Source organism: Mus caroli, unplaced genomic scaffold (genome assembly GCF_978045245.1).
Source record: "Mus caroli unplaced genomic scaffold, Mus_caroli_1 scaffold_10, whole genome shotgun sequence".
Taxonomy (NCBI): Eukaryota; Metazoa; Chordata; class Mammalia; order Rodentia; family Muridae; genus Mus; species Mus caroli.
Genome location: NW_028227265.1, coordinates 124,632,702 through 124,645,312, shown reverse-complemented (window position 1 = coordinate 124,645,312; position 12,611 = coordinate 124,632,702). Strand labels below are relative to the sequence as shown.

Below are 12,611 nucleotides of genomic sequence, written 5' to 3'. Positions count from 1 at the left end.
AACCAAAAAAAAAAAAAAAAAAAAAAAAAAAAATCCTAGCAAACCAAATCTCAAAACACATCAAAACGATCATCCATCATGACCAAGTAGGCTTCATCCCAGGGATGTAGGGATGGCTTAATATAGGGAAGTCCATCAATGCAATCCACTATATAAACAAACTCAAAGACAAAAAACACATGATCATCTCCTTAGACGCGGAGAAAGCATTTGACAAAATCCAACACCCCTTCATGATAAAAGTTTTGGAAAGATCAGGAATTCAAGGCCCATACCTGAACATAATAAAAGCAATCTACAGCAAACCAGTAGCCAACATTAAACTAAATGGAGAGAAACTCGAAGCAATCCCACTAAAATCAGGGACTGGATAAGGCTGCCCACTTTCTCCCTACTTATTCAATATAGTACTTGAAGTTCTAGACATAGCAATTTGACAACAAAAGGACATCAAGGGGATACAAATTCGAAAGCATGAAGTCAAAATATCACTACTTGCAGATGATATGATAGTATATATAAGTGACCCTAAAAATTCCACCAGAGAGCTCCTAAACCTGATAAACAGTTTCAGTGTAGTAGCTGAATATAAAATTAACTCAAATAATTCTATGGCCTTTCTCTACACAAATGATAAACTGAGAAAGAAATTAGGGAAACAACACCCTTCACAATAGTCACAAATAATATAAAATATCTTGGTGTGACTCTAACTAAGGAAGTGAAAGATCTGTATGATAAAAACTTCAAGTCTCTGAAGAAAGAAATTTAAGAAGATCTCAGAAGATGGAAAGATCTCCCAGGCTCATGGATTGGCAGAAGTAATATAGTAAAAATGGCTACCCTGCTGAAAGCAATCTACAGATTCAATGCAATCCCCATTAAAATTCCAACTCAATTCTTCACTGAGATAGAAAGGGTAATTTGCAAATTCATCTGGAAAAATAAAAAAAACCTAGGATAGCAAAAACTATTCTCAACAATAAAAGAACCTCTGGTGGAATCACCATGCCTGACATTAAGTTGTACTACAGAGCAATTGTGATAAAAACTGCATGGTACTGGTACAGTGACAGACAGGTAGACCAATGGAATAGAATTGAAGACCCAGAAATGAATCCACAAATCTATGGTCACTTGATCTTTGACAAGGGAGCTAAAACCATCCAGTGGAAAAAAGACAGCATTTTCAACAAATGATGTTGACACAACTGGTGGTTATTATGTAGAAGAATTCGAATTGATCCATTTTTATCTCCTTGTACAAAGCTCAAGTCTAAGTGGATCAAAGCCCCCCACATAAGACCAGAGACACTGACATTAATTGAGGAGAAAGTAGGGAAAAGCCTCGAAGATATGGGCACAGGGGAAAAATTCCTAAACAGAACAGCAATGGCTTGTTCTGTAAGATCAAGAATTGGCAAATGGACCTCATAAAATTGCAAAGGTTCTGTAAGGCAAAAGACACTATCAATAAGACAAAAAGGCCACCAACAGATTGGGAAAGAATCTTTACCAATCCTAAATCTTTTTTTTTTTTTTTTTTTTTTTTTGGTTTTTCGAGACAGGGTTTCTCTGTATAGCCCTGGCTGTCCTGGAACTCACTCTGTAGACCAGGCTGGCCTCAAACTCAGAAATCCGCCTGCCTCTGCCTCCCGAGTGCTGGGCTTAACGGCGTGCGCCACCACACCCGGCCAACCCTAAATCTGATAGGGGACTAATATCCAATATATACAAAGAGCTCAAGAAGCTGAACTCCAGAAATTCAAATAACCCATTAAAAATGGGCTTCAGAGCTAAAAAAGAATTCTCAACTGAGGAATACCTAATGGCTGAGAAGCACCTGAAAAAATGTTCAACATCCTTAATCATCAGGGAAATGTAAATCAAAACAACCTTGAGATTCCACCTCACACCAGTCAGAATGGCTAAGATCAAAAATTCAGGTGACAGCAGATGCTGGCAAGGATGTGTAGAAAGAGGAACACTCCTCCACTGCTGGTGGGACTGCAAGCTTGTACAACCACTCTGGAAATCAGTCTGGCGGTTCCTCAGAAAATTGGACATAAGACTACCGGAAGATCCAGCAATACCTCTCCTGGGCATATACCCAGAAGAAGTTCCAACTGGTAATAAGAACACATGCTCCACTATGTTCATAGCAGCCTTATTTATAATAGCCAGAAGCTGGAAAGAACCCAGATGTCCCTCAACAGAAGAATGGATACAGAAAATGTGGTACATTTACACAATGGAGTACTACTCAGCTATTAAAAACAATGGATTTATGAAATTCTTCGACAAATGGATGTATCTGGAGGATATCATCCTTAGTGAGGTAACCCAATCACAAAAGAAGTCATTAGATGTGCACTCACTGATAAGTGGATATTAGCCCAGAAACATAGAATACCCAAGATACAATTTGCAAAACACAAGAAAATCAAGAAGAGAGAAGTCCAATGGGTGGATACTTCATTCCTCCCTGGAAAAGGGAACAAAATATCCATGAAAGGAGTTACAGAGACAAAGTTTGGAGCTAAGACAAAAGGATGACTATTCAGAGACTACCCCACCAGGGGATCCATTCCATAATCAGCCACCACACCCAGACACTATTGCATATGCCAGAAAGATTTTGCTGAAGGGACTCTATTATAGCTGTCTCATAAGAGGCTATGCCAGTGCCTGGCAAATACAGAAGTGGATGCTCACAGTCATCTACAAGATGGAACACAGGGCCCCCAGTGGAGAAGCTAGAGAAAGCACCCAAGGAGCTGAAGGGGTCTGCTACCTTACAGGTGGAACAACAATATGAACTAACCAGTACCCCCAGAGCTCATATCTCTAGCTGCATATGTAGTAGAAGATGGCCTAGTCGGCCATCAGTGGGAAGAGAGGCCCTGTGGTATTGCAAACTTTATATGCCCAGTACAGGGGAATGCCAGGGCCAAGAAGCAGGAGTGGGTGGGTAGCGGAGCAGGGCGGAGGGAGGGTATAGGTAACTTTCAGGATAGCATTTGAAATGTAAATAAAGAAAATATCTAATAAAAAAGAGAAAGATTTCAAAAATATATAGCAAAAGAAAACATAGATAATATTATTAATAGGAGCTTGAAAAAAAGTTAGTTCACAGGTAATCTTTTTCCGTCTCTACCCAACTCAAATATTCTTCTTCTCTCCCATATCATTTTGATATTAGATTATTTCAAGACAAATCTCAGGCATATTAGCCATTCATTTTCAGAATGTATCTTTAAAACACTTCTGCTTCAGAGCCCGCACATGCAAACTTCAAATTTTATACTTCTTCCAAATTTCAAAAGTGAGAGGCAAATTGGTCAAATGCCTCTCACTTTTTCCACCTGGTAAATATATTTAAGTTTCATACCTAGCCCAGATTATTACCCATACCAATACAGTACCAGATACTTATGTCTCATTCACTATACATCTCCTTCAGAGTTTGTTATTTCAAAGTAGAAACCTCGAATGAGCCTCAGCTCCCCATATGACTTATATATCCGTCTGTTTAGATGCTCAACTCCCAGCTGCTCTACTCAAATTCTTTCCTGTTCTATAAATGTCCCCATGCCAGTACAAGCATTTATGTCTGGGTCCACTGCCCACACCTTTTAACTGAACTCCCTCTCCTACCTCCTTCCTTTTGTTTTACAAAAAGAAGCCTATGTTAACTTCTAAATACACAAAGCTGATCATATTTTCCAAACAATGAAAACTTTGCAGTGCCTTTCCAATGTTCTATTATAGAACTGATTAATTGGCTGACAAAGCTATGCACCTTCTTACTTACAAAAATGTCAGATCCAGCACCCCTGGACTATGTTATGATTGTGCAGGTCTTTCAGTATCTTAATATCACAGACATCCTGGACCCGTTCTCCTTGCCTAGGTAACCGTCCTGACTCAAGTTTATGTGTTACTTTCCTAAGAAACAACCATAGGATAACAATTTCAGTATATTGATTCTAATTTGTACTCATTGCCGTTTCCAGTCATGTATGTAAGTCTGGGTGATAACCACTTTTTTATTTTGTTTTATTTTGTTTTAATATTGAGTACTCAATTGGTGTAAAATAAAAATCTCTAATTCCAAAGACAAATCTGAGCACAGTGAGTCTGGGCTAGGGGGGACTCAGGAAACCAGCTTTAGCCACTAAGGGTAGAGAAATTAGAAAGTACCCTTTAGACTGTAAAACACCAAACAATATTACTGATATCACCAAACCTTCCAATTCCTGAAATGTACATCTAATTTTATTATTTTTAGTATCTTTTCATATATATGTTTCTTTGAAATTTTATTTTAGTAAAATAAAATTTGTGAAAGACAAATTTGTTTAGACAAATAAGGCTTAATCATAAAGAATGAGTATATCAGTGCCTATTATATCAACGCATAAGAGCTGTATTTATATTATATACCTTAAAGAATACAAAACAAATACAAAACAAAGGACAAATATACTAGCATGTACATAGATTATATAGAATTTGAAAACAAAATGTTGGGGCTGGAGAGATGGCTTGGTGGTTAAGAGCACTAACTCCTCTTCCAGAAGTGCTGAGTTCAATTCCCAGCAACCACAAGGTGGCTCACATCCATGTGTAATGGTATCTGATGCCCTCTTCTGGTGTATCTGAAGACAGCAACAGTATACTCAGACATAAAACAAATAAATCTTAAAACAACAACAACAACAAAAACAACACCTTCCCCCCGCTAAAACCCCCAAATGTCTTTATTATTAAATAATAATACAATTTTCTTCTTTTACTCAGCAAATCAGATTCCGATTTTAGAGTCCAATTAAAGATAGTCATATACATCCGTTTTAAGCAAAATTTCTTATACACACACACACACACACACACACACACACAGACAGAGAGAGAGAGACAGACAGACAGACAGACAGAGACAGAAATATACTATAACATGAACTATAATAAAAAATTTATCTGAAGTAATTTTAAAAGCATACCAAGAGGTGGTTCATCAGCTAAGAACACTAACTGATCTTGCAGAGGACCCATGTTTCAGTTCCCAGCACCAACATCACAATGACTCTGCAACTCTAGCTCCAGGAGATCTAAATGCCTCTATGTTCACCAGGTGTACATTTATATATGTGGTGTACATTTAAAAGTGTAGGCAAAATACCCATCCACATAAATATTTTTAAAAAATAAAGTATATTTAGTGATCTAGATATTACACACATTATTTCATTTAAAGGGACACCACTACCCACAAAAACAAGACACAGGAACACATCCTCTAAGAACCTCCAAGGAAGCATGAGAAAATAGTCTCTCTGCTTAGACATAGTCTTGAAAATGATGTATACTATTTCAACTAGTAGTATACAACTTTTTTTTATTTTCTTACCTTCCATCCTTTTTTCTGTCCTATTACATTCAAAATGTACCAATCACAAGCCTTAGCATCCATGACGTTTAAGTCAGTTTCTAAATCAATAAGAATCAAATTAAGAATTCTTTATCTTTTGTAAATATTTGAAGAATTTTAACGATAAACAAGAATTTCATGTACTATTTTTTCAACTTTTTTTCTGGGTTTGAAGTGATAACAGGATAAAAATTTAAGATATCAAGATTTTTGTTTTTATTTTTAAAAGATTTCCTATGGCACTGATAGTAAAGACATTTTCTAGTATGTATGAGGGCCTAGGTTCAAGCCTCAAGAAAGGATTTAAAAACAAAAAAGGAAAGAAAAGAGAAGAAAAAAGAGAAAAGAAAAAAAAGATTTATTTCCATTAAATTGCAGTTTTGGCTACAAGGTTACATCTATGAGTGTTCCTTTCTACCTGACGTGCTCAATTGCAAGTGCCATCTGGTGGAATTCATGTGAGTCATCTGATACCACCCACAACTCCTGCAGAGGCAGATGAAATTCCTTCAGGTCCAAAAGCTCCTTCACATTGGCCAAGGTAAACGTGCTCAATTTAGATTCATAGACGCATGGCTCTGCAAGCCTTACGACCGCCTTCAGGGATGGAAAGTCCACATTTGTAACCTGAAATTCAAAACAATGTGGCTCATTTTAATACTCAGAAATCAAAGTGGAAACTCACAGTATAAAATACTATTTATAATCTACTTTTAAAAAGTAAGTAATGTGTCAGCGTGCCTTTTAAGGACAAACAAAACAGAAATGGCTTTTATCCTCAGAATATAAATCAAGGAGAAAAATAAACAGGAGGACTTATGGGTAAGATCTCACCAAAGGAAATTGCTTTGGTGAGACAGTGAAAGAAATCACTTAGAATTTTCAAAATGAGAATATTAAAAAAAAAAAGGAGGATCAGCACTAGAAATTAAAATAGCAGTGCTAGAAAAACTGAAATGTACTGAGAAAAAGATAGGCAACTCAGTTCCCTAGCAGTGGGAAGGAAAACAGGAGCCTCCTTCAAACGGTAATCCAGGTGTTGCTGGTAAAGAGAATGAGAGTCTGACTTTCAGAAGAAGACCACAGGTTTTTACAAACATCAAAACCAGTTTTGAGTTTCGGTGAAGCATGATTCTCCAGAATTTTACTGTTACTCTATATGACTGGGAGGGCACAGGCCCTGCAAAATGTTACTTATTTAGAACTGAGCTAAAACTGGGACCTCATTATGAGAAACAATTATAATAAAGAAAGTCTGAATTTAACCTGCCACAACTCCAGATGATAGACAGACAGCTCTGGATCCCAGCTATAGAGAGCAGAAAAGCCCGATGCTGGAAAGCAGAAAAGCGCCAGCAGCAGGAAGTTCTATTCAAATAGTGAAGTGCACAGAGAAAAGCAGTCCCATTCTCAGCTGCCAAGAGCAGAAGGAATCAACTGAAAGTAACCCTAGAGCTCCACTGCCCTAAGCCTAAACGCAACAGGGCCATCAACCTGTCGCTCACCACGGGGAATGTTCCAGAATGTTTCAATAGTCTACTTTACTTGCATCTCTCCAGCAATCTGATGAATCTGATGAATATTAAAAGACTTCTAATGTACAACAAGCTAGACCTATATAAGAGTTCAGTGCTGCAGTTGTTTCTTACATTCTTAAAACATTTGAGAGATAACTCCCAAGTAGAACATTAGTTACCGCATGGGTATAAAGTGGAAAACATCAAGAGATCGACACAAATCTGCACAGTCCACAGGTAACACAAAGATAAACTACTAAAGTGAAGACATATCTGGTGGACTTCAGACACTGTAAAATATAGGTTCAACACCAGCAGAAGCTGAAGGAAATAAAAGGTACAGAAGCCCAGTAACCATCTACCTCTCCCATCCTATGCATATGACGTTTTCCAGTTTTCAAGGACCTAGAAAGAAGCTGTTCCAACATTATTTATTATTACGATTATTATTATACCCATTATATTTTGCTGTCCCCCAGCCTTTTGTCTTTATTACAATATCAGATGTATTTTTATTTCATTTATTTTTAAAAATGGTTAAAGTTTTAAAAAGAATTTATTACTTCACTTCCTACAGTCACCTAACTTGTGGACTTTTTCGTTAGTGGGTAATCTTCTTCCCCTTTTTTTGTCTTGCTCCCTCACTTTGAATTCTGTTCTATAGTTGTAGAACTATTTAATGGCTTTTGTTTAAATAATATTTTAATTTCTACTCCTATCCATATATTTAGGTAATTATGAACTTTTTCATTCCTGAGGGTTCCCCCTCCTTTTTGTGTCCAATCACTTGTTCCTTTCTCTTTTCTCGTCTTAACACTCCTTGACTTTCATCTTCTTTTCATTTATTTGACCTTGCTTCTCTTCTATTTCTTTCTTTTCCCAGCCTCTTTCTTTCACCTCATTAATGCATTAGAGACACATTTATCCTAAATAATCTTTAACTTTATAACACATTCTACATGAATTTTCCCACTGTCTGGCTTATGGTCATCAGTGATGTATTAGTGGGCTTTAATCAATTTTAAGTATATTTCTATATCTTCTACACTTTAGTGTTGAGCTATCAGAACTGTGTTCTCCTCACTGAATGGTATTGGGAATTAAAATACCCAGCTGTCGGAACTGATGAAAGGATTAAATTTAATTGGGAATTAAAACCAGGAAGCTGTTCATGTACGATCTCTAAGTAAAACCAGAAAAGTTATCTAAACCAACAAATGTCTAAATTCCATCACAAAATACACAAGCAATAGGAAAAAGTAAAGTAACAGGAGGCCTCCAAAATAATACAGCTTTTCAACTGCTGAATTCAGATATAGAAATAGGTAAAATACCAAGTGAAGTCATTAGAAATTCTCTGCTATACATTTGTGGTCAAGAATCTAGAAAGAGTTTGGCAAGGCTCAGCAGATAAAGGTGCTTCCTGCCAAACCTGAGTTCCTGGGGTCAGTCCTCTGAATCTCAAAGGTGGAAGAAGAGAACTGACTTCTGTAAGCTGTCCTCTGATTCCTACATAAATATTCAGGTGTGTGCACACAGGCACACACACAATTAATATACATAAACATTTTAAAAAGAAATATGGAATGGAGGAAAATATCTTAATGGAGGCATAAAATAGAAAGAGTAAAGGAATACATGTGATAAGAAAGCAGGAGTCAGAACTAAGTGGAGGGGTGTCTGGGGAGGACAAGTGAGAACAAAGTACGCCACACATGTATGAGGACACCGTGTATTATTAAAACTAGAATGTTTAACCCTTAAAAATTAGTTTAAAACTTCACTATTAAAAATAATTAGTGACTCCAAGGAAGATTAAAAAGAAACAGATTAATTCAATCCATCACCTAGGAAACAAAGTTAGAAACACAGAGGACAGCTTGGCAAAATATATACATAAGAGAATTCAACTTACCTCAACCAACACCTCAAACACATTAGTGTGCCAGACTGCCCACCATCCAGATGGTTCAAGGACCTTTTCCAAGAAGCTGACTGTGAATTCCTTTACCTCAGAGGCCTTACAGTCAGCTACAAATTAAATAAGAATTGGAAATGTATAGATGAGAAGTTAATAAATCCATCCGAGTCCACTTTCTCAGAACTGACAATCTGTGGACAAGCTACTTGAAAAAAAAATACTCACCTAAAATGTAATCTTGATAGGCTTTGAATCGTTCATAAAACAGAAGTTCATTTGTTTGGATAATTCGTGGAAAAGGAGTTTTTCCTTCTGGTATGAGAGTGTTTACAGTAGCACCTGGATTAGCATGATAGCCTTGATCACTGCATGGATCTGCATCCAGGAATAAACCTAAAGCAATATAACACAAAGATTCAACTATCTAGTGTAGAGGTAATGGGCTACACCACTTTGGCTCCCAGCAGGTCGCACTTACACAGGAGCTATCTGGATTCACAAATGGAAGACAGACAGACAGACACACACACACAGACCAGTTAATTTTAAAATGCTGGGCAGTTCTAATTCTTCCCACAGCTAGCATACATTCCCCTCCTGTAACCTGGCTTAACACCTTTTTTATTTTTTAAGATTTATTTTCCATATATGAGTACAGCTCCAACCCAAAGATTTATTTATTATTATACATAAGTACACTGTCTTCAGATGCACCAGAAGAGGGAGTCAGATCTCATTATGGGTGTTTTTTGTTTTGTTTTTTTGTTTTTTGAGACAGGGTTTCTCTGTGTAGCCCTGGCTGTCCTGGAACTCACTTTGTAGACCAGGCTGGCCTCGAACTCAGAAATTTGCCTGCCTCTGCCTCCCAAGTGCTGGGATTAAAGGCGTGCGCCACCATGCCCAGTTTACGGGTGGTTTTGAGCCATCCATCATGTGGTTGCTGGGATTTGAACTCAGGACCTTCAGAAGAGCAGCTAGTGCTCTTACCTGCTGAGCCATCTCACCAGGTCTGGCTTAACACTTCTAATTCTATATTTTATCTTTGTTGCCCTGGCTCCTTCTGGCCAGTTCCCTAGTCTTTGCTGCCCAAGACATTACTGGGCAGCCCTTTCGGGGGCCCACATTCCTTCTGAACCTACATTTTGGATTTTCCTTCTGCAGCTCTAAATCTAATCCATCTCCCTCTGAAGTATGGCAATTCCTGCCTTCCTTTCTCCCAGTTCCTAGTCTGCGCCGCTCTCTCTCCATCCAGCAATTGGCCATTGGTTCTTTACTGATTGATCAAAAACCAATTGCAGACAAGGACAAGTAGACTGCCGATTAATTCAGAGCATTAGAAACAATCCCCAACATCTAGTTATCAGATAGTGTTCCTAATTGCAAATCTATTTAGATAATTCAAACAAAATACAAGCAAGGATTTAAGGATGAAAGCCCTACTTTTTTTTTTTTTTTTGAGACAAGGTTTCTCTGTATAGCCCTGGCTGTCCTGGAACTCACTTTGTAGACCAGGCTGGCCTCGAACTCAGAAATCTGACTGCCTCTGCCTCCCGAGTGCTGGGATTAAAGGCGTGTGCCACCACCGCCCGGCTGAAAGCCCTACTTCTTATGAGCAGTAATATCATTAGTTTTTAAAGCTTAAAAAAAAATCCCTCAAAATCTAAATTATACTTCAATTTAGTAATTTTCAAATATTTTTGACAATTCTGGAAGCAACACTAGTTCTTTTTCAAAGCTAATAGTTATGATTTTAAAGGATTTTTGTTTTCAATTATTTGCATGTGTTTAATCCTGTGTGGGTATGAATAGGAGTTCCAAAGGCCAGAAGTATTGGAACTCCCTGCACCTACTAAGCTGCCCAGCATGGATGCTGGAATTAGAATGTGAGTGATCCACTGCAAAAGCAGTACTGTTAACTACTGAGCCTCTCCAGATCCCAGGATTTTCTTCACTATAATTAGCAGGGTTAGACCAAGTATCTTGTAGCTAATATTTCCTCTAAAACAATTCCATCAATATATATTTTTATAAAGAACTACAAGGGGCTAGGGAGATGGCTCAGCAGTTAAAAACATATTTTGTGGTTTCTGTCTGCATGCAGAGCTGATCCTGTGCCACAGCACTCCATACCTAAATACCACCAGGAGAGAGCTGGTCTCCCAGAAGTGCTGACAAGCCAGTGAGCACAGGTAAGACCACCACTTCTGCTTAGAGGGACCGCCTGGAACCCTCAGGACACAGGAACCGAGGAGCAGCTAGATGGAGAGAAACTTGAAGCAATCCCACTAAAATCAGGAACTAGACAAGGCTGCCCACTCTCTCCCTATCTCTTCAATACAGTACTTGAAGTCCTAGCCAGAGCAATTAGACAACAAAAGGAGGTCAAAGGGATACATTTTGGAAAGGAAGAAGTCAAACTATCACTATTTGCAGATGATATGATAGTATATACTAAGTGACCCCAAAAATTCTACCAGAGAACTTCTACAGCTGATTAAACAACTTCAGCAAAGTGGCTGGATATAAAATTAATTCACACAAATCAGTAGCCTTCCTATACACAAAGGATCAACAGGCTGAGAAATAAATTAGGGAAATGACATCCTTCAAGAAAGTCACAAACTATAAAATATGTTGGTGTGACTCTAACTAAACAAGTGAAAGATCTATATGAAAAGAACTTCAAATCTCTGAAGACAAAAATAAAAGAAAACCTCAGAAGATGGAAAGATCTCTCATGCTCACAGATTGCAGGATTAATATAGTAAAAATGGCCATCTTGCTGAGGCAATCTACAGATTCTATGCAATCCCCATCAAAATTCCAACTCAATTCTTCAGAGTTAGAAAGAGCAATTTGCAAATTAATTTGGAGTTACAAAAAACCCAGGATAGGGAAAACTATTCTCAACAATAAAAGAACTGAGGGAATCACCATTCCTGACCTCAAGCAGTACTACAAAGCAATAGTGATAAAAACTGCATGGTATTGGTACAGCGACAGACAGGTAGATCAATGGAATAGAATTGAAGATCCAGAAATGAATCCACACACCTATGGTCACTTGATCTTGACAAAGGAGGTAAAACCATTCAGTGGAAAAAAGAGAGCATTTTCAACAAATGGTGCTGGTTCAACTGTCAATCAACATGTAGAAGAATGCAAATTGATCCATTCTTATCTCCTGGTACAAAGCTCAAGTCCAAATGGATCAAGGACCTCCACATAAAACCAAATACATTAAATCTAATAGAAGTGAAAGTGGGGAAAAGTCTCAAACACATGGGCACAGGGGGAAAGTTCTTGAATAGAACACCAATAGCTTATGCTATAAAATCAAGAATCGACAAATGAGACCTCATAAAATTGCAAAGCTTCAGGCTGGAGAGATGGCTCAGTGGTTAAGAGCACCGGCTGTGCTTCCGAAGGTCCTGAGTTCAAATTCCAGGAACCACATGGTGGCTCATAACCACCTGTAATGAGATCTGATGCGCTCTTCTGGTGTGTCTGAAGACAGCTACAGTGTACTTACATATAATAATAAATAAATCTTTAAAAATTTGCAAAGCTTCTGTAAGGTAAACAACACTGTAAATAGGATAAAATGGCAACCAACAGATTGGGAAAAGATCTTTACCAATCCTACATCCAAAAGAGGGCTAACATCCAATATACACAAAGAACTCAAGAAGTTAGATTCCAGAGAACCAAATAACCCTATTCAAAAATGGGGCACAGA

General features: G+C 37.8%; 1 protein-coding gene across 1 annotated transcript in view; it reads right to left on the bottom strand.

The window, feature by feature from the left end:
* Shcbp1 (SHC binding and spindle associated 1) overlaps window positions 1-12,611 on the bottom strand; it is a 45,332-nt gene that overhangs the window by 23,452 nt on the left and 9,269 nt on the right. The window contains exons 2-4 of the mRNA XM_021170314.2: window positions 9,098-9,265; window positions 8,867-8,982; window positions 5,853-6,061 (exon numbers count right to left, since the gene is read on the bottom strand). Coding sequence (XP_021025973.1) covers window positions 5,853-6,061; window positions 8,867-8,982; window positions 9,098-9,265 — 493 coding nt within the window. The remainder of the gene's footprint in view (window positions 1-5,852; window positions 6,062-8,866; window positions 8,983-9,097; window positions 9,266-12,611) is intronic.